Source organism: Pseudoliparis swirei, chromosome 20 (assembly GCF_029220125.1).
Source record: "Pseudoliparis swirei isolate HS2019 ecotype Mariana Trench chromosome 20, NWPU_hadal_v1, whole genome shotgun sequence".
Lineage (NCBI taxonomy): Eukaryota > Metazoa > Chordata > Actinopteri > Perciformes > Liparidae > Pseudoliparis > Pseudoliparis swirei.
In genome coordinates this window covers 25,954,249-25,978,854 of record NC_079407.1, presented here as the reverse complement: position 1 = coordinate 25,978,854, position 24,606 = coordinate 25,954,249, and the positions used below count along the sequence as shown (strand labels likewise).

The window sequence follows — 24,606 nt, the reverse complement described above, 5'->3', positions numbered from 1 at the left end:
ATCATATCAACTTGTGGAAAAATGTGCATACGATGGGTCCTTTAAAAAAACAACTGATCTTTATTTAAACTCGAGTTACACTGAAGAGGACAGTACAACATAGTGACAGAGTAACACTGGCATGACAATACTTTCAATTTCATCTCTCTGGGGCAAAAAAAAGAGTCTTTACCCTTTTGAAACCATGTTATCATCGAATATTAACCCCCAAAAGTGTCGTGTACGGCAAACTACTCAAATGTATTTATGTTTAGATGCATCACAAGCCACGACATATTGAAAGACTGCATCTTCTTGAAGAAGCTTTACTGTAATAACGGGTAAAACATTTATAGAAAATCAAAAAAAACAGGTTTCTAAAAATGTCCCAAAGCCTTTACATAAAAATTTCCAAACATCACAGGTGCGCATGTGTTCAATAGAAATATTACAAGGACTCTTCTGGACTGGCTCCACATGATCGTGGCGGAGCTTTTATCTACAAAATGTGTGTGTGGAGCAGGACGAGCGTCTCTCAGGCGTACATGTCCTCGCGGTCCGCGTTATAGACCTCGCCCTCCTGCAGCGAGGCGAAGTTTAGGAAGTGCGAGGGCCGGTGGACTTCATGGTAGAACTCCTTCGGGTTGGCCAGCTGCAGGTCGTACTTCATGTTGGGGTCGTGGCGAACGCCTGGAACGAGACACAAGAATTCATTTAAATCCATTATTCAATATAGAATTTAAAAGAAGTGATCTAATGAAAGTGAAAGATACAAGTACAGGGCTCATACACATGTTGACCGATGGATTTCCTTTAAAACCAAATTTCCATGATGAAACATTTTGTGAAATCTCAGTGCATACATGAAAAAGTGAAAAAATGTCGTATTTAAACTAACTGAGGATTCCAAAGCACACAGAATATAACCTTAAATGACTCAAATGATTGAGCCAATAGTTTAATTAAAAGAATAAACATGCATATCTTTTCAGTTATGGTAAGAAATTTGAAAGAGCGCATGATAGCTTATATTTTGAGCGTCATTCTTTTAAAAGCATATTAAAATTAAAAAACTAAATAAACATGTGAATATAACAAATTTCCATGACTTAAAAAAAAAAAAAATTCTCCCTCCCAGGACTTTAACAGGCCTGGAAATAACAATTATCCAATTCCATAACTTTTCCATGACCATGCAAGTAAAAAATAAATATAAACAACTATGGCTACTGACCCATGAAGTTGTAGTTCCAGGACACCTGCCCAGGCACCATGAAGAAGCCCAGGAAGCGATCGGAGAGCAGCATCTGCACTCTTTCGTAGTGAGACGGCAGGTAGCCTTTGGGGTTGTTGCCCTTGTCGGTGTTCTGCCGGCCCCACTCGTAACCACTGGGCGTCATCTTGTAGGCCGTCAGGGTGCACGAGCCTGGGGTGAAGCTGAAAAACGAGAGGTAAAAAAATACAACACATTTTAAAGTACCCATAAACACCCCTATGTGGTTGTAAGTGTGACACATCTCAGGCAAGAAACAGCACACGAGGGGAATGTAGACCTCCAAGAAACACACCTGCAGGTAATGATGATGGTCTTCTCTCCGTCCCATGAAGGGTTGTCGGCCATGACCTTGGCGTGGGTGGTGACGTCCTGCGGGGACAGCTGGGGCGACTCGTTGGGCTGCGTGTGGATCCAGCCGAGGGGCTCCATTTCCTGTTTGGAGAAGAGTTGGCAATTAGAAGAACAAACGGTTAGAAAGCAGGTAAGAGAGAGGAAGACGGAGCTGGAAGAAGCTCTCAAACTTACTTTCAGGTATTCGTGACCAGGCAGCTGGTTGGGCAGGTGCACCGTCTGGTGCGTCCCCCACTGCGGCACCATGACAATGCAACGGATCTCCTTCACCTGGGGGTTGTCGGGGGGACTGGTGCCATACAGGTAGCCTGCAATCTGGAACCACACGGTGACATTAGTATCCACAGTGGGCCTTGATGAGGGGCCCTCAGGTAGATACGTCACACATATATATTATTATAATATATATAATAATATAAAATATAATAATATATATAATTAATAAATATAATATATATATAATTATACATATATATATATATACACACACACACTCATTTAAAAGCTGCACATCAGTATCCACAGTGGTCCTTGATGAAGGGCCCTCAGGTAGATACGTCACACATATGCATATCTATATAATTATTTATATATAATAATGTATATATAGATATAATATTATATATATATATAAACTATATATAATTATACATACATATATATATATACACACACAATCATTTAAAAGCTGCATTTTAGTATCCACAGTGGGCCTTGATGAGGGGCCCTCAGGTAGATACGTCACACATATGCATATCTATATAATTATTTATATATAATATTATATACATATATATACACACACACAATCATTTAAAAGCTGTTCCATCAAGCCTACCTGTGCTCGCAGATCCGAGATGCAGATGAACTTCTTGAGGACGTTCTTGGGCAGAATGTAGGTGTAGCCCGTCTCCTTGATGTCGTCGGAGGACACGTAGATGTGGTTGGTTCGCAGGTGGAGGTTGGCAGCCGATATGGCTCTGACGGGTGAAGAAGCACAAGGAGCATTAAAGCGAGATGGATCACGTCGTTACGACAATAAGCCATGATGGATATTCGTCTTCATGGATCATACAGATTCCTGAAACGCCTCGGAACAAACGGTCCGCTTACCGGACTCGCCACTCGGTCTTGGAGGAGAAGGTCTGGGTCTCGTAGTTGGAGGTAGTGGAGGTGATGATCTCGTCGCCGTGCTTGTTGACGGTGCGTGTCTGCGTGGCGGTGAGCTGCGACTGCTCTTTGGTCTGCTTCTCGATCTCGGCGATCTGCTGGCGCTGCTGCGACGGGGCGGAGATCTCCATCCCCAGGATGATGTCACGGATCTCAGACTGGGTCAGCGAAGCCACGTTCACACTGGAGGCGAGAGAAACATCGATTACTAGATACCAGTCCGGTTGTCAGCGTCAAAAATAAACAAGGGCAAAAACTGCCCCTAAGAAATATAATTGTGCCCCTGATGTCACGAGGAGAGGGGAAACAAATGCCCCCAGAATTTAAATATAATAGCGTTTTGATTTTCTTTGTGTGTCCTATCTGTATCGCCTGTACTAGGCAAGTACACAAAAATAATATATATAAATATATATATTTTTTAAGTTATGAAAAAACAAAGAAGTTTTAATTGTCATTAAAACAAATTTTTATTTATTTATTTACAATTCAGAAAGAAATACGATTGATTTATTTATGTTTTGAGTTTCTTTTTGTTCTAAAGAATCTAAAAAAACACTGAATCTTTAGACTACTGCCTAATAGTCTTATTATTGCCATTTTTATGACAATTGCTCATATGAAAGCCTAAATAAGTATATTTATTATTTTTGAACAAAGGTTAAATGTTATTTTACATTATTTAAGTTTTAAAAAAGTACGCCCAACTTCTTTTTTTAAATGCTCCTGGATTTCAGTCTGTAAGGGCAAAAAAGGCCCGCTAAAAAATAAATAATCTATATGTAAATGGAGGCTGTATCCTGGTGGCTTTAATTATGTTTCATGAAGTTCCGGAACAGAACATGTGTTGTACAAAACTATTTGAGGTCCATGACGCAATACTCACTTGTTCTTCTTGCCGTAATCGGCCAGGATGAGGTCTTTGAGTTGCACCTCCACCTTGATCCACTCCTCGTCGGTGAGCGTGGGCCAGATGTGATGCGGCTCGGTGATCGTGGTCTTGTCGGGTTTCAGGATCACTTTGGCGCGGTCGTTGTTGACGTGGAGCGCCCGGAGGATCAGGATGAGACGGGAGAAGGCCTAGAGAGCGGGGGGGCAAAACAAACACTATTTACACGGGGGATGAGTCGATGTGGAGACCTCCTCAGCGCGATGCGTTTAATCCCGTTGCTTCGCGGTCGAGCGATTCTCACAGTGTACGACGAGATGGTCTTGAGCCAGTCGTCGTAGAGGTTGAACAGCACCATCTGAGGCTCCGTGGCCTTCAGGATCAGGTCTCCGAACTTCTCCACTTTCAGGCAGGCCTGGAAGGGCAGCTGCAGCTCGGAGCCTTTGATCACGATGTTGGGGAAGTCGAGCAAGTGGACCTGCACCGAGAGAACAACAGCATTAGATATCTGGAGGGCATCAACCCCCATTTCAGAAATGACACATGTAATCATTAAGAGTGGGTTGTACGCATTAAAGAGTCTCACCTCCAGGGGGTCCAGCATGCCCTTCCTGGTCACAATGATCTGTTTGGGCTGCTCCTCCACGGGGAGGGAGCGGATCAGAGCGGCCACTTCTTCAGCCGTCTTCCACTTGGCCAGCTGCAGAAATAAATAAAGGAGTGAGCTACTTCAACGTATCTAGTCACTTAGAAGGGGTAGGTAAGTGTTTGAGTCCTAGAGTTAAGATCTTTATAAACAAATTAAAATAGTTACGAACCACTATTGATAAGATGGCGTATCATCCATTACATTATTAATTTAGCTGTATTGCTTCCGTCGTACAAAGAAATGGGCAAAACCAATATAAAAATGCAGCAGTACGAGACATTTTATCAAAAATAACCATCGTTAAGAGTGATGTTAACGCACAGGAATAAGAATAAATCCACACAAAGCAGTCTGAGATTTAAAGTGAGGCGGGGTGGAGCGTACCTGTCCCAGACGTTTCTGTCCGGCCCACACAGACGTGTGAATGATCTTCAGGAAAAGCTGACCGGTCCTGGGGTTGAAGATGAAAATGGCTCCATTGATGGGCTTCGTGGTCAAGTTGCCCTCAAAGGTCTGTCGAGGTAGACGGAGAATACATTCGACTAGATTAAGAGGATACACTCGTATATTCCTATGCAAAAGCAACACATTGAGAGACTTCATTTACAGCATTAAAAAGCAGTGATTTCACACAACATTGGGCTCTCACCTTGTGGATGGTGACTCTGTACACGTTGGTGTCGTCTACGAACCAAATGATCTGGTTGGAGAAGAGTTCTCCGTAGTTCTGGGAGGACAGGTAGGGCTCAGTGGGCTCGGAGGAGTACAGCTGCAGACCTTTGCGGATGCGCTCCCTGAGCACGTACAGGGCGGGGTTGGCCTTCATGATCTTGGCCATGGCCTGCTGGATCAGAGGCTTGCTCCCGGGGAACCAGTTACCGTAGGCACTGTGGAGGAGATAGAAGAGATAAATACCAACGTTGATATTTCTCCTGTTGATACACAGAAGGAAACACGTCGCACCGCCATTTGAACCGGTTCACTACGGAAAAAACAAGTTAGGAAGCTAGTGTGAAGACTTCCAAGGCGACTGCAGAGCACACTTGTTGACATGAACAAGTAGATGATAGAATTCAGACAACGCCGTTAAGCACTTGCCATACGTAGAGTTATATTTACACATTCTTGGCACACGAGGGATCACATTAAAACCACGAATTAAAGGCTTCTCGTTGCGTGCGGCTAAGATAACTACGCCATGTTCATTAGGTCACACATTTAGAGTTAAACTAATTTGGATCCGCCCTCATTCTGGCCGCGTACCTGTGGAGGTTGTAAGCCAAGTCGATGGCAATGAGCACCCCGGTGGGGGAGGGGTAGATGCTCATGTTGTCGGTGGTGTAGTCCAGGAACTTGGCCCTGGCGTAGCGCTCGATGTCGTGGGAGTCGTAGTCGCCCCAACGCAGCTGGATGTCGATCCAGTACTTCTGTGTGGTGGTGCTGTCCATCACGTCTCTGAAGGAGGAAGTTAACATTTTAATATATAGAAGAAGAAAAACAGTCTTTCGAGCACCGAGTGCGACTTCATGTCGTCGGTTATATTCTCTCTGAAAGTCGTACTTTGAGTCGGCCAGCAGAGACGGCCGAGAGACGTTCCACTTGTACGACGCAAAGAGGAGGATGTCTGCACAGGACGAGTTCATCTTGTACGACTTCCTGGGGTGGATGGTTTCCTTCTGCACGGTCTCAATCTCCAGAGCATCCAGCTCTTGATCAAACACCTGACAAAACAAACAAAAACCGTGTGTTCGTATTGCGGGAAAAACAAAATCGAGCGGGAAAAACATTTATAGAACACGTTGGAGTAAAAACCCACCTGACAGAGATCCATAACGACGCTCTCGTGAATCTTCTGCCACAAGTGAGCCCTGAAGATCTGGATGAGGGAGATCTTCAGCGTCGGGATCTTGCCGTGCATGAAGATTCCCGTCAAGTCGAGTTGCACCTGGAAACCCACATACACCTGAAGACAGAAGACAGGCAATGTTACGCCGAGACAGACGTGCTGGGTCCGTCGTTTTCTTCAGGAACCTCAAAGTAAATGGTTTGGGGAATTGATCGTTAGAAATGTGGGTTGTACTGACGTTGGCTCTGTTGATGGTGGGCGACCACCAGAGGGTGAAGCGACGGTTGGGGATTTGGTTCAGACCAGAGCGCTGGGCATTGGTCAGCTTCTTCCATTTCATGGACTCCTCAAAGCCACTGGCCTTTTCCCTAAAGTACAGAAATTGACACAATTGCTTAAAAAATAAAAGAATCCACAAATTCAGCTCCAAGGAAAATACAGCAAGTTTCTCAGGTTGAAGACATCCTCTATTTACAGAGTTGTTTGAACCCTAAAATGATCCAATTCTTATGTCCGTCAAGCTGCTCTCACCAGAAGAGACCCTCCCAGGTGGGAAAGTATGTGCCTTTGAAGAGCGTGTGCTCCAGGATGCCCTCCACGCCACCCAGCGCCTGGATCATGTCCGTGCGGTAGTTGTTCAGGTTCCACAGTTTGCCGTCGTGCCTCTGGTGAGTCCACCAGAACGGATTCTGCTTCAGCACCTACAGCGAGACATCAAGAGATAGTTGTGCGTTGGCATCGAAACGTATAAAGAGTCAGCAGTTTATCCGGAAAATTGTAATAAAAAAAAAACACAATACTGATCCCCGGCAGATCATTTAATCCCAATAAACTTTCCCCCAGTGGCGTCTCCGTCATACCTGGTACTGCTTGAAATCGGTCCTGACTCTCCAGCCTTTGTCGTAGGCCAGTGTGTGTCTGTCCTTCTGGAACAGAGTGTTGATGCGGGGGATTCCTCTGTCCCAAGAGTCCTCCAAATCTTCCAGGGTCAGACGCCTGAAGCACAGCAATTATAAATTAAATACCCTTTCCATCGGTGCCGAACAGCCGAACCCGTGAATCCAAACAAATGTCGTCCATGGCGAGGCGATCCGATGAAGGCGGTACCTGTTCTGGGCGATGGCCTCCTGTCTCTTGAGGGCGTACTCGGCCCAGACCCTCTGGGAGTCGATGAACTCGCTCTCCCACGGCTGAATGTAACGATACAAGTTGGGAATCAGCTGGTCTTCCTCGTGGCTCATTCCCGACCTGAAATGGGTGATTCCCACATCCGTCTGCTTGGACCACCTGGAAGAGAGAGAAAGAGGGAGAGGAATTTAGTCCCAGTTTTATTACATAATTCACTGCCAAGAGGTCAAGACAGCCCGACTTACCGAAGGTCCGACTGTGGAATGAGCACGTGGCCCATCGACAGCATGCCGAGGCCGCCCAACTCTTTGGGCGTGTAGAAGACGACGGGGGGGAAGCGGCTCGGCATTTTGGAGTTCAGGCCGATCTTGATACGCGTCTGGATCTTGTTCTCGCACTTCACCAGCAGGTCCAGGAGCTCCTGGGTGTTGACCACGGCCTCGCGGAAGTACGTCATCAGACCGATGAGGGCCGTGTTCCATTTGTTCACAATCTGGGGAGGGAAAGATTTAAAGAGATTAAGCAAAGACGTATTGCTTTAACGTCACATGACACACGCGCTTTAGTTCTTTGGGAGACGGCCCGCCGGCTGACCTTGGTGAACGTGGTGGATCCGGAGGCCATCAGGATCTGACGCACTCGGTTGTGGAAGCGCTGCATCGATTCATCATCCACACGCAGGAAACACTGCGCCGTCCTCTCTTTGGTCACCTACGACAAACACAAGTCAGAGAACTTAAAAAACGGGAAAGTTATCACGCCCCACTTTAAGAACGGCATCATGAGAAGCAAGTGTCAGAACTGTAGCATCTAAAATACACCAGCGCAAAACTGACCGCAAGGAATATGTTGCCCTTGATGTCACCAGGAGAGGGGCAACAAATGACCCCATAATCTAATAGTGTTTTATTTTTGTACTTTTTTGTATCTGTCCAATATGTATTGCCTGTATCTATAAATATAATTTTTACATTATAAAAGCGTCTTTGTGAACTAGAAAAGCACGATAGAAGTCTAAATTATTATTTTTTAAACCTAAGAAATAAGTTTAAACATTTTTTTATACAACTATTAACAATTATAAGAATAAATAACCAAAGAAATAAGAATAAAATTGAAGAAGATTGTCTGATACACTTAGAATCTGTAGACTATAGACTTATTATTGCCATTTTTATGACAATAGCTCATATACTGTAAGCCTAAATAAGTATATTCATTCTTTTCGAACAAAGGTTATTTCACAAGTTTCAAAAAGTGCTCCTAATTTATTTTTAACTGTCCCTGGATTTCAGTCAGTGGGGCAAAAAATGTCCCACTAAAAAAGATGTAACTTTCCTCCTTTGACTGTAACTCATCAGATCTGTACTCCCGCCGGCCGATATCAGATTGGTGCATCACTTGCTTGCATAACTGATATTTGTTTTATTTGGGCATCAATTCCTCACCTCGTTTTGGAGGTTCCACACACCGTCCTTGTGCGTGAACTCCTCGTAGCTGGTGCGGCACTTGGGCAAGATGCGGCACTCGAAGCCGCACATGTTGAAGAGCAGGTTGGGGTTGTCTTTGCTGTACACGGACACAAAGCTGTTCTCCCACTGGACGGTGGTCACCGATCTGGGCAGGCGGTTCTTGATGTCCCAGAACACGGCACGTCCCCTGAGAAGAATAAGAGAATGGAAAATATATGAATCATTCATCTCCAAATCTGGTAATTCAAGTGTATAATTTCTGATATAAGATTGAATAATATACTAGTTTAAGGAGGTGGAACTCACAGGTTGACGTCGTGCTTCATCAGCCTCATGCGGGCATCGCGGGGCCAGCACTTCTTGTTGTTGTAACCCACTATGTTCTCGTTGTTGGGGTCGGGGTGCTCCGTCAGGTACCTCTGAATCAGATCCCTGGCCTCATCAGCAGTGAACCTGGTGGAGACAAAGAGACGCAATTTTACAATTGGATCAACAAAAACCTCCTTTCTTTCATTCACATTCAGAAATCTGTATTGTTGGAAGCAAAGACAGAAACCATGCACTAACTACCAAATTTCCATGACGAAATATTTTTTGAAATCTCGGTGTTTACATGAAAAAGTGAGAAAATGTCGTATTTAAACTAACAATGAGAATTCCAAAGCATACAGTATATAACCTTAAATGAAGTAAATGAATGAGAGACAATAGTTTGATTAAAAGAATAAAATACTCATGTCTTTTCAGCTAAGGTGCGTTCACTTGCAGCACGAAAAATGTGCGAGTATGAAAGAGCGAATGCCGGCTTATATTTAGAGCGTCATTCATTTAAAAGCATATTCATCATTTAAAACCCAGCATAAATGAATTTATGAATATAACACATTTCCATGAATTTTCCAAACTTTTGTGATTACATGTTTTTAAAGGACTTTTCCAAGCCTGAAAATAACCATTACAAAAATTCCAGGACTTTTCCATGACCATCTGAACCCTAAAACTAACTATAGGGATTCAAAAAGAAAGGCAGAAGCCTTCAGAGCATGTGGCCAAAAGGAAGATGTCCACTAGCGCTGTGAGGAAGGTCTTTCCTCTCACCTGAAGAAGATGTGGATGCGGTCGATGTAGCGGCAGTACAGTCTGATTGGGTGGGCGCTCTCCGTGGGCGTGTCTTGGAAACTGAGGAAATCGTTGGGCATCTGAGGCGGGCCGGCCATCTCGCTGGCGCGGTGCAGGCCCAGCACCAGCAGGTCCATCACCAGGCCGTAGTACTGCACGATGAACGAGGCGAACTGGAGCCCCCTGATGATGCCGTAGGAGTTGGTGTGGTTCATATCCTGGAAGAGCAAGCGAGGAAGCAAGTGAGATCCGAGTACAAGCGAATGCGTCGCGCGTGTCTGGAAACACACGAGCGAGGGCGCTCACCTTGTAGTTGATGACCACGTTGTTCTTGGCCGTCATGTAATCGGCGATGTTGTGGTCGACGATGAGGCGCAGCAGCCTGTTGAGCAGCGTCAGATCGATCTTCTCGTACATCTTCTCGTAGCGGGACTCCAGCATCACGTTGCACTCGCCCTCCGTGGTCTCCCACACGTCCTGCAAGTTGTTGATGCCTAGAGGACAAGGAAGAGAAGAAAAGATACAGTTAGTTTATTTTGATTTTGCATAGAGGAAGTCGTATGCTTTAAATTAATACATATACAAATATATCATAGCAGGAAATATTAGGGAGAATATTATTATGACTATTATGAATTTCTTGTGAAGCATTAGGGAAATACATTGATTACTGTATTCAGGGTTCTTACACATTTTGACCGATGGATTTCCAGGACTTTTGCATGACTTTAAACCAAATTTCCATGACCAAACTGAAATCTCGGTATAAACATGAACATTTTTTAACATTTTGCGTATTGAGAGCGTACGCCGGTTTATATTTTGAGCGTCTTTCTTTAAAAATCATAATTATTTCAAACTCGGTGTAAATGAACATGTGATTATAACAAATTTCCATGACTTATCCAAAACTTTTATGATTTTAGTTTTTTCCATTACTTTTCCAGGCCTGGAAACAACCATTTTAAAGTTCCATGACTTTTCCAGGTTTCCCATGACCGTACAAACCCTGTGTATTGACTATGTGATGATAAAATGTCAATGGCAAGAGGAACTGTTTATATGTATGTCGCATGGGAAAGAATGTTAGTTTAGTTTCAGAAATGTCGAAGCCGGTTAAAGCCTGACGTTACTCGAATCCAGAAAGTAACATCCTAGACTTTTATTGTGAAGGGACGTTTTTAGTAGTCTGACGTTGTGACCTGGGGTCGTGACGTTTGTTAAACTTCTTGCCAGTAAATGTTGTTAAACTTAATCCATCGCATTCCAGTTCGGAAATCCATCGAGCGAGAGACGCCCGTCAAAAACTACTTTAATACCGTTTGACTTTTGGTCCTTTTAACTTTATGAGAGTCGTGTTAGTAACACTTTAATTCCACCCGTTGTCGGTGCTGACCTTGGCACCACTTGTACACCAGGAGCGGTGGCGGTTCAGTGTCGGCCGGTTTGATCCAGGGCGGGAAGAGGCGTCTCTTGTCCGCCTCGTACCACAGGTACTGGTCGAGGTAGGCGTCGGTGATCTTCTCGAGGGGCTCCACGTCGTACACCGGCACCAGGTGACTGTACAGGTCCATGAACTCGATGCCCACCTGCGGAGAAGAAGTCGTAGTTCTTAGACTTGACGGAGATCAAATATGAGGTGTGAGACAAGTGTCCAACGGTAGCATTACATTCAGAGCGTTGAAAGTTTCCTGCAGTGGTTTACAGAAAGTGTTTCTATAATAGTCTAATACGAGCTCTGCTCAGAGGTTTTCATCCCTGGAGAAGAAATAGTCAACGTTTCTCTCCTAGAACTTGTATGTACTGTGGAATATAAAATACACTTTCAACCGAAGCTTTTCCAACAGCATCTCATCACGTGGCGGTCGGTACCTCTTTGAAGGCTCTCTGGGTGAGCAGGTGACGTTTGATCCTGGACAAGGCCTCGTGAGGATTGTCGTACGCCTGCTCAATCAGCCCGAGCTCCTCCCTCTGACTCTGGTTCAGACGAGACTTCACACTAAAAAAGGGAAGCAGACAACAACAAAAAGATGAAGTATAGAAAACAACATTCTGGCGCTTGCTGATGAAAGTTGTTCACAGTATTTTCTTTTTATTACCTGTACGCCTCCTTGAGCCTCTCCAAGGCCAGGATGAGCAGCTTGGTGTCGTGTTTGTAGGACAGCGGGGGGAACGGGATGGGCGAGAACCGCCGACTCTCCAGCCAGTGAACGGTGGTGGTGTAAATGGCCACCGCCTCTTCAGCTGTGATGTAGGGGCCGTCCTGTAGGCAGGAGAAATACACTTCATTAAAAATATGGCAGTGAACCTGGGATTCAGCTTTCATGCATTAAGTTGTAAAAGTAAAGAAGAATGTAGTAAGAATTCAGTAGAAATGATCAGAAGCAGTATCTGAATGTTGAGGAGACAAATGCAGCTGCAGCCACACATGAATAGAAGAGGCACTATTCATTTTAATATCCCTCAAGTTCTTACGCACGAGCAAGCAGACCAATGCAAGTGCGCCTTTGTAAGAGGATTTCAGAAAGAAATGGGAAAAACACTTCTTTATATAGATAGAAATGTCCTTTTACCTTCAGGTAGTTGTGCTGCCTCTCCTGCTCCGCCTTCAGGTACAGACGAGTCAGCCTGCCCAGGTTCTTCTTGCACACCGTCTTGTCCACGGTGGCTCCGCGGCGGATTCGCTCGCGGTTGTAGTGGGCGGTGTTGGTCCACCAGTCGGCTTTAGCCTTCACGTAGCGCAGGATCATGTTCTCGATGGGAGTGGGCAGGCCCGGCACCTGGAAGGAAAGTCAAACAAAAAGCAGTGCTTTCAGGATTCTGCGAGTAATCATTTTCACAACAAACGAGCCGTCCCCTCTCCCGTGTCGCACCCAGTGGAAGCGATCTCGGCGTTTCACTGACCTTCCATGGGATGTTGGCCTTCCAGCACCTCCAAGACTCACTGAGGTGCTGCAGGATGGTTCTGGCCTTGTTCTGTTTGATGCCCTCGGGCATCATGTCCAGGATGTCGTGCATCACGGCGGCACGCAACTCCAGGTCGAAGTGAGACTCCACGCGCTGTTTGGTGACAGTCTTGGCCACGCCCTTGGAGTGACGTCCTGTTGGGGAAATTGAAAACTGTTGCTGAAAAAGATTTCTGCAGACGCAAATTTGAGCATCATTAAAATTGTTGGTGCCAACGCAAAAAACATGGCCGTAACGGCAAACCTTCAAACTGCCTGGCGAGCAGATTTCCCAGCCACCTCTCCAACAGTGGGGTGATTCCCCTCATGAAGAACAGCCACACTCTCCAGCCGGGAGCCCAGAAGCCACAACCTGGACCTTTGCCCACAGGACCCTGTGAAAAAAAAAAGAAAGACGGAAAATTCATGATTCAAACGTGAGGTGGAAAGCTAAAAAAAAATGTTTTATTAGTTTGTGAAAGCACTTTCTATTGATACACAAACAATTAGTAAATGAAATAGTGTTTACTTACGGTGTTGAACCGGTAGTAGATGAGATGCTTCAGATCTTTGCACATGCGGATCTGTCTCATCAGCTTGTACTTGTAGCGGTACATGCCCGTCAGCTGACCCACATGGGCGAAGATGTACTGCAGCCCATCGGACAACTACAGCAGAGGAACAAATATGGGATTAGTCACGTGTGAAATGACTGCAAAAAAATAAACTAAATAACCACCACTGAAATCAATACAAAAAAATCTCATCATATTCGGTTTATCGGGTAGGCCGGTTACATTTTTTTTGAGGGTGCGTTATGCAAAGACACCAGCATAAAAAAACACTTTTAATAGAAGGGAGCTTGTCAAATTGCCTTTAAGGAACATCAAGACTGAGCTGAACACGTGTGCAGCCTCTACAGTGTTAAAGAGCACAGGAGGAATCATCGGGACACATTCTGGACGCCGCCGAGTGCGAGACAAAAGGAAGCGTGCTGCTTTAATGACACGTCTATAAGGAGCGAGCTGCAGATTAAAATGCGTTGCCGAGCTCACCTGGAATGCGTCGACGTTCCCCAGCCTGTACTGCACGTGGCTGTCCACCACCAGCTTGCTGAGGCGCAGCACCTCTCTGCACAAGTGAAAGGCGTTACCGAATCGGGACTTCTTTCTTTCCTGGGGGAGAGAAACGAGAACACGGTTGAAGTCGACCATTAAATATTACAGAGTGCCGTTGGCAACAGAACACAGTAAAGCACTTTATCAACGTAAACACCGTGGCGTACCTTTGTGGTCAGCGTCTTGACGGGCTTCAGGTTGAAGTTGTAGTCGAGATGCAGGTAGTTGAGGTTCTTACGGTGGATCAGCAGATTGAGCATGTTGTAACCCTGTCGGCAAACCTGCAGGCCCACCTCCACCCAGTCCAGCTTGGTGGACTGAAAGAACTTGGTGGCCTTGAAGGAGCGGAACAGATACCTGAAAAACGACACGGCTAAAATTTAACAGAAGAAAACCGTGACGCTAAAAAAAAATATCAGCTTCAATTCGAAAGTTGAAGAGGGAAATCTAAATGGAGTGTCCACGGATGCTCACCTCTTCTTCTGGGCTTTGGGTGGTCTGTGTTTAAGAGCATTGAGCACATAGTACTTCAGCAGCTTCTGGTACGACACGCGCACTTTCACTGGCTGTCCTGCGGGGCAGTGCTCGCGGTACCTGGAGGATACATTCACAACTTCCATTTAGAATTTCTCAAATTACCATTTCACACCTGAATGAGATGCACAAGGCCAAGCCATCGCTTTTAAGTGTGTAAATGACAGATTTAGTCTGGTTGGTCGTTGGCTCACCAGTTCTTGATCAGGGGGATGTCTATGGCACGCCGTGTGCGCCCAGAGCGGAGGTTGAAGGGTCTCGGGGCCCACAGCAGAGCGATGCCGTTGGCAGTGTTGTCGGTGTAGAGAGGGGTCTCCTTGAGGAAGGGCTCTGCATACTCCGGAAGCTCAAACTCCTCATCGTCATCAGGCAGAGGCTCCTGACTCTGTGGGTTCAGGTGAATTACAATGAGAATTTAAGAGCGAGTTGAACAAATAAGACGTAGAAAAAGAACAGCTTAACGTCAGGAAAAGGAGATTTCAATGATTTCGATTTCTGCTGAAATGTCTGAATGGCGACGGCTCAACTGCCACGGCAGCCGAGAAAAAAAAGTCACCATTCATTTTAATATTCCTCCAGTTCTTACGCACGGGCAAGCAGACCAATGCAAGTGCGCCTTTGTAGGAGGACGATATTCAAAACTTTACAGCGTTCTATAGATATTTTCCAAAAGGTAGAAGGTGGATAATCCTCCACACGTACCTTGACAGAGTGTCTGTGTGAGATGGGGTTGATCAGCGGGTCGAAGTAGAACGCTGGGAGATCTGGATCCTCCGTCTTGATGAACACCACATTGGGTGTGTGATACCTGTAAGAGTACGAGTTATGAGGATCTACTCATAACTGTAGTCATTGTGGAAGCAAAGATAGTCAGCAGCATGTGATATTTAAAAAATGTTTTCATGGAATCACATTTTTTTTAAATCACTCATTTATTTATGCATTTCTTACCAGGTGAGGTGGACATGGTGCGGCAGGTTGTTGTACAGGTAGGGGAAGGCGATTTTGTACTCCGTCCTGATAGGCTGTCGGATGATGATCTTGTTGATGTCATTGAACTCATTCCAGTCTTCGTCCCTGCAGGAGACAAGAGGTTCAGTTACGGCACAAAACATCTAGCATCGACTCTTTACTGGGTTTTTCGGGGGTTAAACATTTAAGTCAAACAATTACATAAAACATGCATCTTAAATATGAATAAAAAGTCAAACACGTGTCCTTCATAATGGAATATAATTTAGTGTTAAGTCTGTAAATCTATAATCCATTAAAAGGCAAGAGGTCCTTACTGGAGGTTGATGTCCCTAACCAGTGGCTCAAACTTCGGTCCCCCAGGGATGGCCATATTCAAGGCCTTGGAAGTGAAGAAGGCCTTGAGGTCAAACAGATAGAAGTAATTGAAATCCACCAGGTCCGTGAGCAGCTGATTGGCCAGGCGGTATAGTGTGGACATCATGGGCAGCGTGAACTGCCAGCGGCGGTAAGTGGTGCCATTTACAAACCTGAAGAGGGCAGAAATGTATTATTGCTCGACTCTGCCAGACACAAAACATGTAGGACTTAAAATGTGTATTAGGAGTGATGCGATGGCTTACTTGTTAGTGTCTTTGAGGGGTTGGTGCTCATAGAGCCACTCTGCAACTGACAAGTCTTCCTCAGAGTCCAGCTCCATCTGGATTGCCTCGAGTGGTTCTACATCAAGGATGTTGTCGGCGTAGTCCAGCGGCGGCTCCTCATCATCAAATGGTGGAAAGCGCATCCGCTTGAAGTGCCGACGATCCCGCTTCTCACGTCGCATCATGATCCACATGGTGCTGGGAGGAGCGTAAAGGATATCAAAGATTAGAAATACAAATTGAGTATAATGCACTGGATGTGTACTTTTCAAAACGTGCAAGTGCCAGAAACTACAAACATGATAACACAATCGCATCACACTCTCTTACCCCCACTGGGCGATGTAGACTGGCTCGATGACCCAGGGAATTTCATTCACAAAGGAAATAGCTCCAGTGATGTGGTAGAGGACGGGCACGTCTCTGATCTGTTCCCAGGGCATGGGCATGTTTTCCAGCAGCTTCAGTACAGCGTGGGGCATGTACTTGAGGGCACTGTTCAACAAAAGGAAAGCTTGATGAGCTGTGGTTATAGATATTCTTTTAGCAAAGAATCATTAAGTAAATATTTGAATATGTATATTTTGTTAACCAAGAAATTGTACAAAGACAATGAGTTTTAAGACATGTGCATTCCAATCTACCTACGGTACCTCTGGAAAAGTTTCATTTAGAATTGTAAACGATACATTTACTGTGTTGTGATTCATATTTACCCGAGGTACACCCTCTTGTCATGACGAAACTTTCTATTCGTCATGTCTCCATGGTCCCTGATGATCTTGCGGACATGCTCAGGTGGCATGTCTTCCTTCTGTGCATCCACAAAGCCAAACTTTCTCTTTTCTGAGTAGCGCTTTGCTTGCAAGTTCTGCCATTTTCTTGCTGTAAAGTTGGGAGGGAATTAAAATATATATACTTATGTTGGACTCGTGATATAATATTGTAGTTTCGACAAGGAAAGTGCTGCATTGAGTGAAAGCCAACAAACCTTTCTCTTGCAGTTTTTCTTCAGACATGTAATCCGGGATAGTAACAGGAGGAGGTACACCTGGGGGCATCCCTGGAGGGGCACCTCTGTAGACGAAGGTACCTGCCATGGCGCTTCCCTACCAATACAAAATTAAAAAAATACATCAATTAGCCTTCACCATTAATATGTCGTCTGCATGAAGTTAGCATGTTATCAAGGAGTGCAATTAGAAGCTTTAAGTTAAAAATCACGTGTACATGTTTAAACCTGCACAAACAGCCGCATTCAATGTGGACACCGCTCTTTAAATCGCTTATTCTAAAAAATATACAAACCATGCCAAATTTGAGAGATCACTCGATTAAAAAAATTAGCACGTTAATTCAATACAAACTGGTATTCTTTATGGAATATATATCGCACATAATCTCATCTCAGATAAAACCAACACGACCATTCATTTGTGTAAGGGTTAGCCAGCTAGCTTGAACAACATGGCTTCCGTACGGCGCAGCGTTATATAAACAGTTTTATCTCTAGACTTCACTCAATAAACTCGGTAAACTTCAGTGCAAAAATACAAAAAACTATTATTATTTACATTAAGATACACCGCGAGTTTACAAAAAGCCGACGTCGGCCCTTCAACGTGAGTAGATGAATGTTAGCTAAGCTAGGTCAAGCGTGGAAGTAGCAGCTAGCTCGTGAACCGAAACAACGAGCCGCTAATTCTTGAAAACGCTCTCGAACTTACACACCTCGTCGCCGTGTAATGTATTAACGTTGAAAACAGCCGTGTTCCACACACATTCGGCTACCACAACATTTCTCTTTCAAAAGTTGTTTGGTGCTTTTTTATATCCCGTTTCGCCGTCGTGTTGATTCGTCTTCAGAAAAAACCCGCACGACGGACGACGACGGCGGCCGCACGATGAACGCAGAACGCTGGAAGTCACAGAGCACATGTACGCCGGATATTAGTACGTCGTAGAACTAAACGGTTCGGGCTCTACGTCGAAAACTACGCAAGCGTAGGACGAGCGCAATTTTGTACAAGTACCCGGATGACATCGATTCCGGAGCACTACTGCCCTCTGTAGCGTTGGGGTGGAACTACAAGGGTCCATACCGATATTTGATCTGTCCTCCTGTAAACAAATGCATCGATTTATTAATAGATTTACCAAATATTAATTACAATTGATTAGTGGACCTCAATATTCTGCCGACGTCATTATTCCTTTTCAGTCAACATCAGAAAGAGAATCCTGAGATATTAGATTTATTGTCGACTATTATTCACTTTTTTTTTTTTTTACTGGCTTCGAAGAACATGAATGTTTGTGAAACACATTCAAAACGTTTAGTATGAGGTTAAATAACATTTTCAGATCACCCCTTAAAAATAAATTTAAATTAGTTATCCAACTGCAACAACTTTTTTCCTGGAAATATCTCAAACGTTGTGTGACGATTTTTAAAAAATGTATTGTATCTGCTCCAATAACTCATAAAGCAATACACACTGTAGTTCTATGCGTTATTCATGACTTTTATTTTGATAGTGAGTTTTGAGAGAAAGATATGCAACTCGTAGGCCTTTAGGAAATGCTGTGAATGTTGCTTACATTTATGTGTGCTGATGAAAGTTCAACCTACATAAGTGGTTCAATAAAAAGTGAACTGTAGAATGGTTTGAAAAAGAAAAATACAAATATCGTAGTTTTATTTTAGACTTTTACAATGATCAAAGTAAAATACATACAAATACTTACATTTTGTTTCTGAAGTATTGCCATTTTTCCTCCAACATATATTTCATTATTATTATTATTATTGTTATTATTATTTAATCACATCTAATTTTTAATTATGGTCTATTTTTATTGCGTCAATGCTGTATGCTTTTATTATGAAAAACATAATGGGCCGGAAAGAGAAGGGAAAGGAAGGTCTGAACACAAGTACATTGTCAGTCTTTGGGCATACGAAGACGAGTATAAATCAAGCTTTATATATATTTAAACGATACAAAACGATTCCTTTCCCTAAAGTTTGAGTGTTGTATGTTTTTGTAATGGCCGACGTGAGGGGGTCCTGTGACGACGTGCGGGACAACGTGAAGGTAGGCCCACTTCAAATGTGTCAAAGTTCAAAGTTCACTTCTGCTGACATTGCATAATAGTGCATAGCTGTGTTTAATTGATGCACTGCTGAATATGTTCCTGAAGTGTAAAATACTAGCATGTCTTCGCGAACAAAATGTTTTTTAATGCAGACCATGAAGAAGAGAAAACACATGTTGTTATTTATTCATCATTTATAGGATTGTATTTACATTTTATTACGATATCTCTTTCAAAATGTAGGGTCTCTACTCTTGAAGGCATGCGATGGTATTTCCTGAACACTAGTTTCCATGTGAGATCTTATGTAGTTAAATGTGAAAGCGTGCAGACACCATATATTATTAATTTATTATACACATATATCATGTGTGCAGAAGTACTACGGCAGTCGACTGGGGTCCTCTTGTGATTTGCAAACGAGCGCCACCTCCTGCAGTCTGCCTCGCCGCCCTCTGCCGAGAAGCGTGAGAGATGCTCTGAGCCTGGTTCACCCCGAGGTGACCAAGAGGTAAGCTCAAAGAGCACGAAACACAGGGTCAGGAAAACAATGCATCCTCAGTTTCACTGTCACATTACTTCTTGAACCTGTAAGTCAACGCATCAGTAAGTAAACATGTAGTAACTAGAACGGGCACTCGGTAGAGCGCATACCTTCGCATATCACAAGATTGGGCATTGAATTATGAACATGTTGGCATTAGTTGCATGTCAATTTGATAGAAATTGACCACGCTTTGGTAAAAATAAGATTTGACCTTTTCATGACCTTGACCTTTGACCCGATTGATCCCAAAATCTAATCAAATGGTCCCCGGATAATAACCAATCATCCCACCAAATTTCATGCGATTCGGTTTAATACTTTTTTAGTTATGCGAGGAACACGCATACAAATAAATAAATAAATACACGGCAATCAAAACATAACCTTCCGCATTTTCAATGCGAAGGTAATAAAGAAACGTGATGAACATCCTACTGTATTGTTCATTACTTACGTGTAGCTGATTCGCTTTTAATTTACTGAATACAAATGTAATCCAGCAGAGGAACTATATATATATTTTTTTATTTTAGTCCAAAAACATATGCAAAAACAATATATAAATACAATACCAGGACAAAGGTTCAATCACTGCAGTTAAAAAGTCACTTGTGGTTAAAAAAAAACATCCAAACACTTGCTCAAATGTTTCCAGAAACGAGAAAAAGAGACATTTAATCGACATTTAAATTTCAATATCAAATTCTTTCCTTTCTGGTTATTATTCTGCTGCGGTACTTTGAGAGCACATATGTACACTACTGTTCAAAAAGTTTAGGGTCACCCAGAACATTTGGTGTTTTCCATGAAAACTCACACTTTTATTGATACAATTAATTTAAAATGAATATAAAATACAGTCAAGACATTGATGAGGTTATAAATAAGGATTTTTCTTGTAAATATTAATGTTGTTCTTCTTGTGGCTCAAAGGAAGGCCAGTTTTATAGCTTCTCTCACCAGCATAACTGTTTTCAGCTGCGCTCAGGTAAAAAGGGTTTTCAAGGGTTTTCTACCCCTCCGTTAGTCTTCTAAGGCGATAACACAATGTACCATTAGAACACTGGAGATGGGCCTCTACACACCTCTGTAGAGACTTCATTAAACACCAGAGAATAGTCACCTAAACATTAACTATGTAGAGAGAGTGTTTATGATTAATTTAATGTTATCTTCATTGAAAAAAGTGCTTTACTTTGAAGAATAAGGACATTTCTAAGTGACCCCAAACTTTTGAACGGTCGTGTTATCCCCCTGTATTCCTCACCATAGCATTGTGATGTTGTTTTTGTTGTTATACACTCTTAACTCTTCCCCCCCCCCCAGATTCTTCGGCTGCGGCCTTCCCTTCCCGGCGAAGCTCGCTGGCTGCAGAGTCCTGGACCTCGGCAGCGGCTCCGGCAGGGACTGCTACGCCTTCAGCAAACTGGTCGGGCCGAGCGGACGCGTGACGGGGGTCGATATGACGGAGGAGCTGGTGACGTGTCGGCACAACGTTTGATATCGACACTGTGGACTTCAGCGCGTTCCCGCTCATCGACTCTCATTCCTTTCTTTTTTAGATCGCGGCGTCCCGTCAGTACATCGAGTATCACCAGAAGAAGTTTGGCTACGAGGAGCCCAACGTCACGTTTGTCCAGGGGTACATGGAGAAGCTCGGGGAAGCTGGCATACCGAGAGACTCGGTGGACGTCGTGTTGTAGGTTTTAAAACATGTGATTCGACATTATCTGGTTTAAATCTTTTAATAAGTTGATAAACAAAACGTTTTTTCTCCCTCTCATGTATCCCAGATCCAACTGCGTGGTGTGTTTGTGTCCTGATAAACGAGCCGTGCTCCAGCAGGCCCACGACGTCCTGAAGGTCAGTAGAACCTCCACCAGCTGCGTTAGTGTGTAAGTTAGTGAGTTTATGGAAAACCTGGAAAAGTCCTGAAATATTTTTTTGGGGTTATTTACAGGCCTCTAAAAGTCCATGAAAAAAAATTCATTATGTTTCGGAAAAGTCATGAAAATGTGTTATATTTTCATTTTACAGTTTGATTAAAAAATTAACATTTATATAAATATTCAGTCTGAAGAACTTCCACCAGCTGCATTAATGTGGAAAAATAAATACAACACACTGGTGTATGTAAAGGGAACTCTGCATTTAAGGCAAACCTGGAAAAGTCCTGAAATAATTTGTTTTGTTCTTTCCAGGCCTCTAAAAGTCCATGAAAAAAAAAAATTATGTTTCGGAAAAGTCATGAAAATGTGTTTTATTTTCATTTATACAGTTTAATTAAAAAATTATCATTTATATAAATATTCAGTCTGAAGATCTTCCACTGTGTAAACATAAATACAACACACTGGTGTATGTAAAGGGAACTCTGCATTTATGGCAAACCTGGAAAAGTCATGGAATAAAAAATAAAAAAATAATTTACAGGTCTGAAAAAAGTCCTTAAAAAACTAAATTTAAACCCAAAAGTTTTTGAAAAGTAATGGAAATATGTTATATTCATATTTTCATTCATACAGTTTGATTAAAAGAATACACATTTCAATATTTATTCTTTTAATCAAACTATTGTCATTTGTTTGTGGTATATTAATTCTGTATATACTCATGTATACACGGAGATTTGACAGTGTTTAGTCATGTAAATGTGGTTTAGAGTCCAGTAAACTCATCGTTCTGCTCCCCGTCACCAGGAGGGAGGCGAGCTGTACTTCAGCGACATGTATGCCAGCGAAGTCGTTCCTCATCACATGAAGGAAGATCCGGTCCTGTGGGGTAAAAATAATGACATCATCACGTAAACGTCCTTGTGAAGGAAACGGATCCCCGCACACTAAATGTCCTCCGTGTGATCTTTTTGTTTTGTTCCCCGGCCCAGGTGAAGGAATGGGTGGTTGTCTGTTCTGGAAGGACCTCGTCCCGCTGGCTCGCAGCGCGGGCTTCAGCGCGCCGCGCCTCGTCTCGGCGAGCCGCATCGAGATCTACAGCGGCGAGCTGAAAGCGAAAGCGGGTGAACACATGAAGAGATCACGCTCGCTGTAGCCCAATATCATGAATTACGACTCCAACTATGTCACATCGGATCAGGAGAAAACTTCCCAAGAAATAGAAGAAGAAAAAAACATTTCAGGGGGTAAAAAGTGAAAAAAATTCAATTCAGTTCATTTTATACAACCCGATATCACAAATTAATTTGCCTCAGAGGGTTTTTACAATCTGTACACATACGACATCCCTGACCTTTGACCTCTCCCTCTCCAGGATGGACAGAATAATAGATGTCATGTGACCAGAATGAACAGAATTACATAAACACATTCAATGAATACGACAAATGTATGAATAATTAGTAGTAGACATGGACCCCCATCCATGAGACAGATGGAGGTAGAGACGAGGAGTGGGCGGGGCATCAGCAGGCCCATGGCATCAGACCCAGCCAGGTCCGATGGACCCTATGAGACGTGAAGTCACAAAGACTTTAGGGAATTTGAGACATACACAAACTGGATCTTCCTGACCTTTGACCTCAGGAAAAACTCCAAAAAAAATTGAAAAAAACCCCCTTCGATGGGGAAAAAGGTGAAGATCCCTTCAGGAGAGCAACAGAGGAGGACCCCTCTCCAGGATGGACAGAATAGATGTCATGTGACCAGAATGAAGAGAGTTACATAAACACATTCAATAAACATTCCATATTATTTATTTATTTCTTCCCGCCCAGGTGACGTCAGCTTCGCTTCGGGCACCTACCGGCTCTTCAAGCTGCCCAAAGGTCCCGTCTCGTCTCAGGTGACGGTGACCTACAGAGGAACGGTGGAGGATTTCCCAGATCAGCTCGACTTTGACTCCTCCCACTGTTTCAAGGTCATAACAAAAAGCCAGCTAGAGAAGGCTAAATAGGCCGATATTAACATTTACACGTTATTTACCAACCTGTGGCTTATTGATCCAGTAATAGAAAAAAAAGTAGTTCTATATAATGTCTTTAAAAAAAAAATCTAATCTCTAATGGTGTCGTAAAGATTCCCTCCCATGTTTTTTCGGGCGCTCCGCAGACAGACGAGGCGGCGGCGGTGAGCGGAGAGACGGCGGCGATCCTCCGGGCGTCTCGTTTCTCCACGGATTTCAAAATCGAGGAATCGGATCAACCCGAGTCCGACTCCACGGGGCAGGTACACGATGTTTTTGATGTTTATACCGGAGCGGAAATGCTTTTATTTTGAAAAAACAAATACTGGACTGCATTTAGAGCAAGAAAAGTTTCTGAAAGTTTTTACAAAAATAAGGATTATTTTTATGTCTCGCGTGATCATGAATCAAAATCTTAATTTCTCCTCAGTGCTGCCACCTCGACCCGTTCCTGCTGGCGGACAGTCTGGGATCCTCAGTGAGACAATGCTCCAAAATAAACAAATAAAGACACAGATGAATCCTGAGACTTCGTAGAACTGGAATCAGATTGTAACACATTTTTAGAGTTTGCTTGGTTGTTGTTGTTTTTTAAGTCCTGAACATTCGAGACTAGTGGTGTTATGTGCTTGTTCCAGGTACACGGTACATTTTCCAAAGTTCAGTTGTTTTTCACAATAAAGCTGACACAGGTAAATCATAAATAAGTCTCCAAATACAAAAAAATAGCTTTTTTGGAGTAATCGTTTTAACTTTTGTTGATTCACTTGAAAGTAAACGAACAAGAAAAAGGATTTTTGTACAAAAGACAATAAAAGCATCTTCACTGTATTAAACCATTAAAGCACCATGAAGAGGTACTTTAATTTTTTATAACCAGAAGTTTTGAATGTTTTGATTTTTCACGCAGGACTGGACGTCATGCGGGGATAGATCACATCTTCAGTGAG

The 24,606-nt window shown here is 43.4% G+C and overlaps 2 protein-coding genes across 2 annotated transcripts; one reads left to right on the top strand and one right to left on the bottom strand.

The window, feature by feature from the left end:
- Positions 1–37: 37 nt before the first annotated feature.
- Positions 38–17,976, bottom strand: prpf8 (pre-mRNA processing factor 8). The gene is made up of 43 exons (XM_056440513.1): positions 17,824–17,976; positions 17,084–17,201; positions 16,809–16,977; positions 16,423–16,587; positions 16,072–16,290; positions 15,766–15,978; positions 15,428–15,553; positions 15,179–15,284; positions 14,671–14,861; positions 14,417–14,536; positions 14,110–14,299; positions 13,880–13,999; positions 13,358–13,492; positions 13,090–13,219; positions 12,784–12,980; positions 12,453–12,659; positions 11,979–12,142; positions 11,752–11,878; positions 11,276–11,468; positions 10,186–10,373; positions 9,859–10,097; positions 9,067–9,213; positions 8,737–8,947; positions 7,883–7,999; positions 7,534–7,781; positions 7,268–7,447; positions 7,021–7,156; positions 6,692–6,861; positions 6,399–6,528; positions 6,131–6,277; positions 5,875–6,035; positions 5,578–5,769; positions 4,964–5,201; positions 4,699–4,827; positions 4,252–4,365; positions 3,970–4,143; positions 3,663–3,856; positions 2,720–2,959; positions 2,445–2,586; positions 1,781–1,921; positions 1,548–1,687; positions 1,214–1,416; positions 38–669 (listed from the first exon to the last, which is right to left on the bottom strand). Exons 2-43 carry the CDS (start codon positions 17,190–17,192, stop codon positions 515–517), a joined length of 7,017 nt encoding a protein of 2,338 aa, XP_056296488.1. The 5' UTR covers positions 17,193–17,201; positions 17,824–17,976; the 3' UTR covers positions 38–514.
- A 1,054-nt stretch (positions 17,977–19,030) lies between these two features.
- On the top strand, positions 19,031–24,504 carry zgc:153372 (uncharacterized protein LOC767695 homolog). The gene is made up of 10 exons (XM_056440517.1): positions 19,031–19,190; positions 19,569–19,702; positions 21,065–21,215; positions 21,301–21,437; positions 21,532–21,601; positions 22,438–22,519; positions 22,623–22,754; positions 23,469–23,611; positions 23,803–23,919; positions 24,087–24,504. The coding sequence occupies exons 1-10, from the start codon at positions 19,143–19,145 to the stop codon at positions 24,162–24,164; spliced, it is 1,092 nt and encodes a 363-aa protein (XP_056296492.1). The 5' UTR covers positions 19,031–19,142; the 3' UTR covers positions 24,165–24,504.
- Positions 24,505–24,606: the final 102 nt, after the last annotated feature.

What these genes read in the sequence shown, in the direction of transcription:
- zgc:153372 (XM_056440517.1), top strand. Translation starts at nt 19,143, where the DNA reads ATGGCCGACGTGAGGGGGTCCTGTGACGACGTGCGGGACAACGTGAAG. An exon ending in ACGTGCGGGACAACGTGAAG is followed by an intron (nt 19,191 to 19,568) that starts GTAGGCCCACTT and finishes TCATGTGTGCAG; the next exon opens with AAGTACTACGGCAGTCGACT. An exon ending in CACCCCGAGGTGACCAAGAG is followed by an intron (nt 19,703 to 21,064) that starts GTAAGCTCAAAG and finishes CCCCCCCCCCAG; the next exon opens with ATTCTTCGGCTGCGGCCTTC.
- prpf8 (XM_056440513.1), bottom strand. Translation starts at nt 17,192, where the DNA reads ATGGCAGGTACCTTCGTCTACAGAGGTGCCCCTCCAGGGATGCCCCCA. An exon ending in TGTGGAACCTCCAAAACGAG is followed by an intron (nt 8,000 to 8,736) that starts GTGAGGAATTGA and finishes TGTTTGTCGTAG; the next exon opens with GTGACCAAAGAGAGGACGGC. An exon ending in AAGACCGAGTGGCGAGTCCG is followed by an intron (nt 2,587 to 2,719) that starts GTAAGCGGACCG and finishes TTCACCCGTCAG; the next exon opens with AGCCATATCGGCTGCCAACC.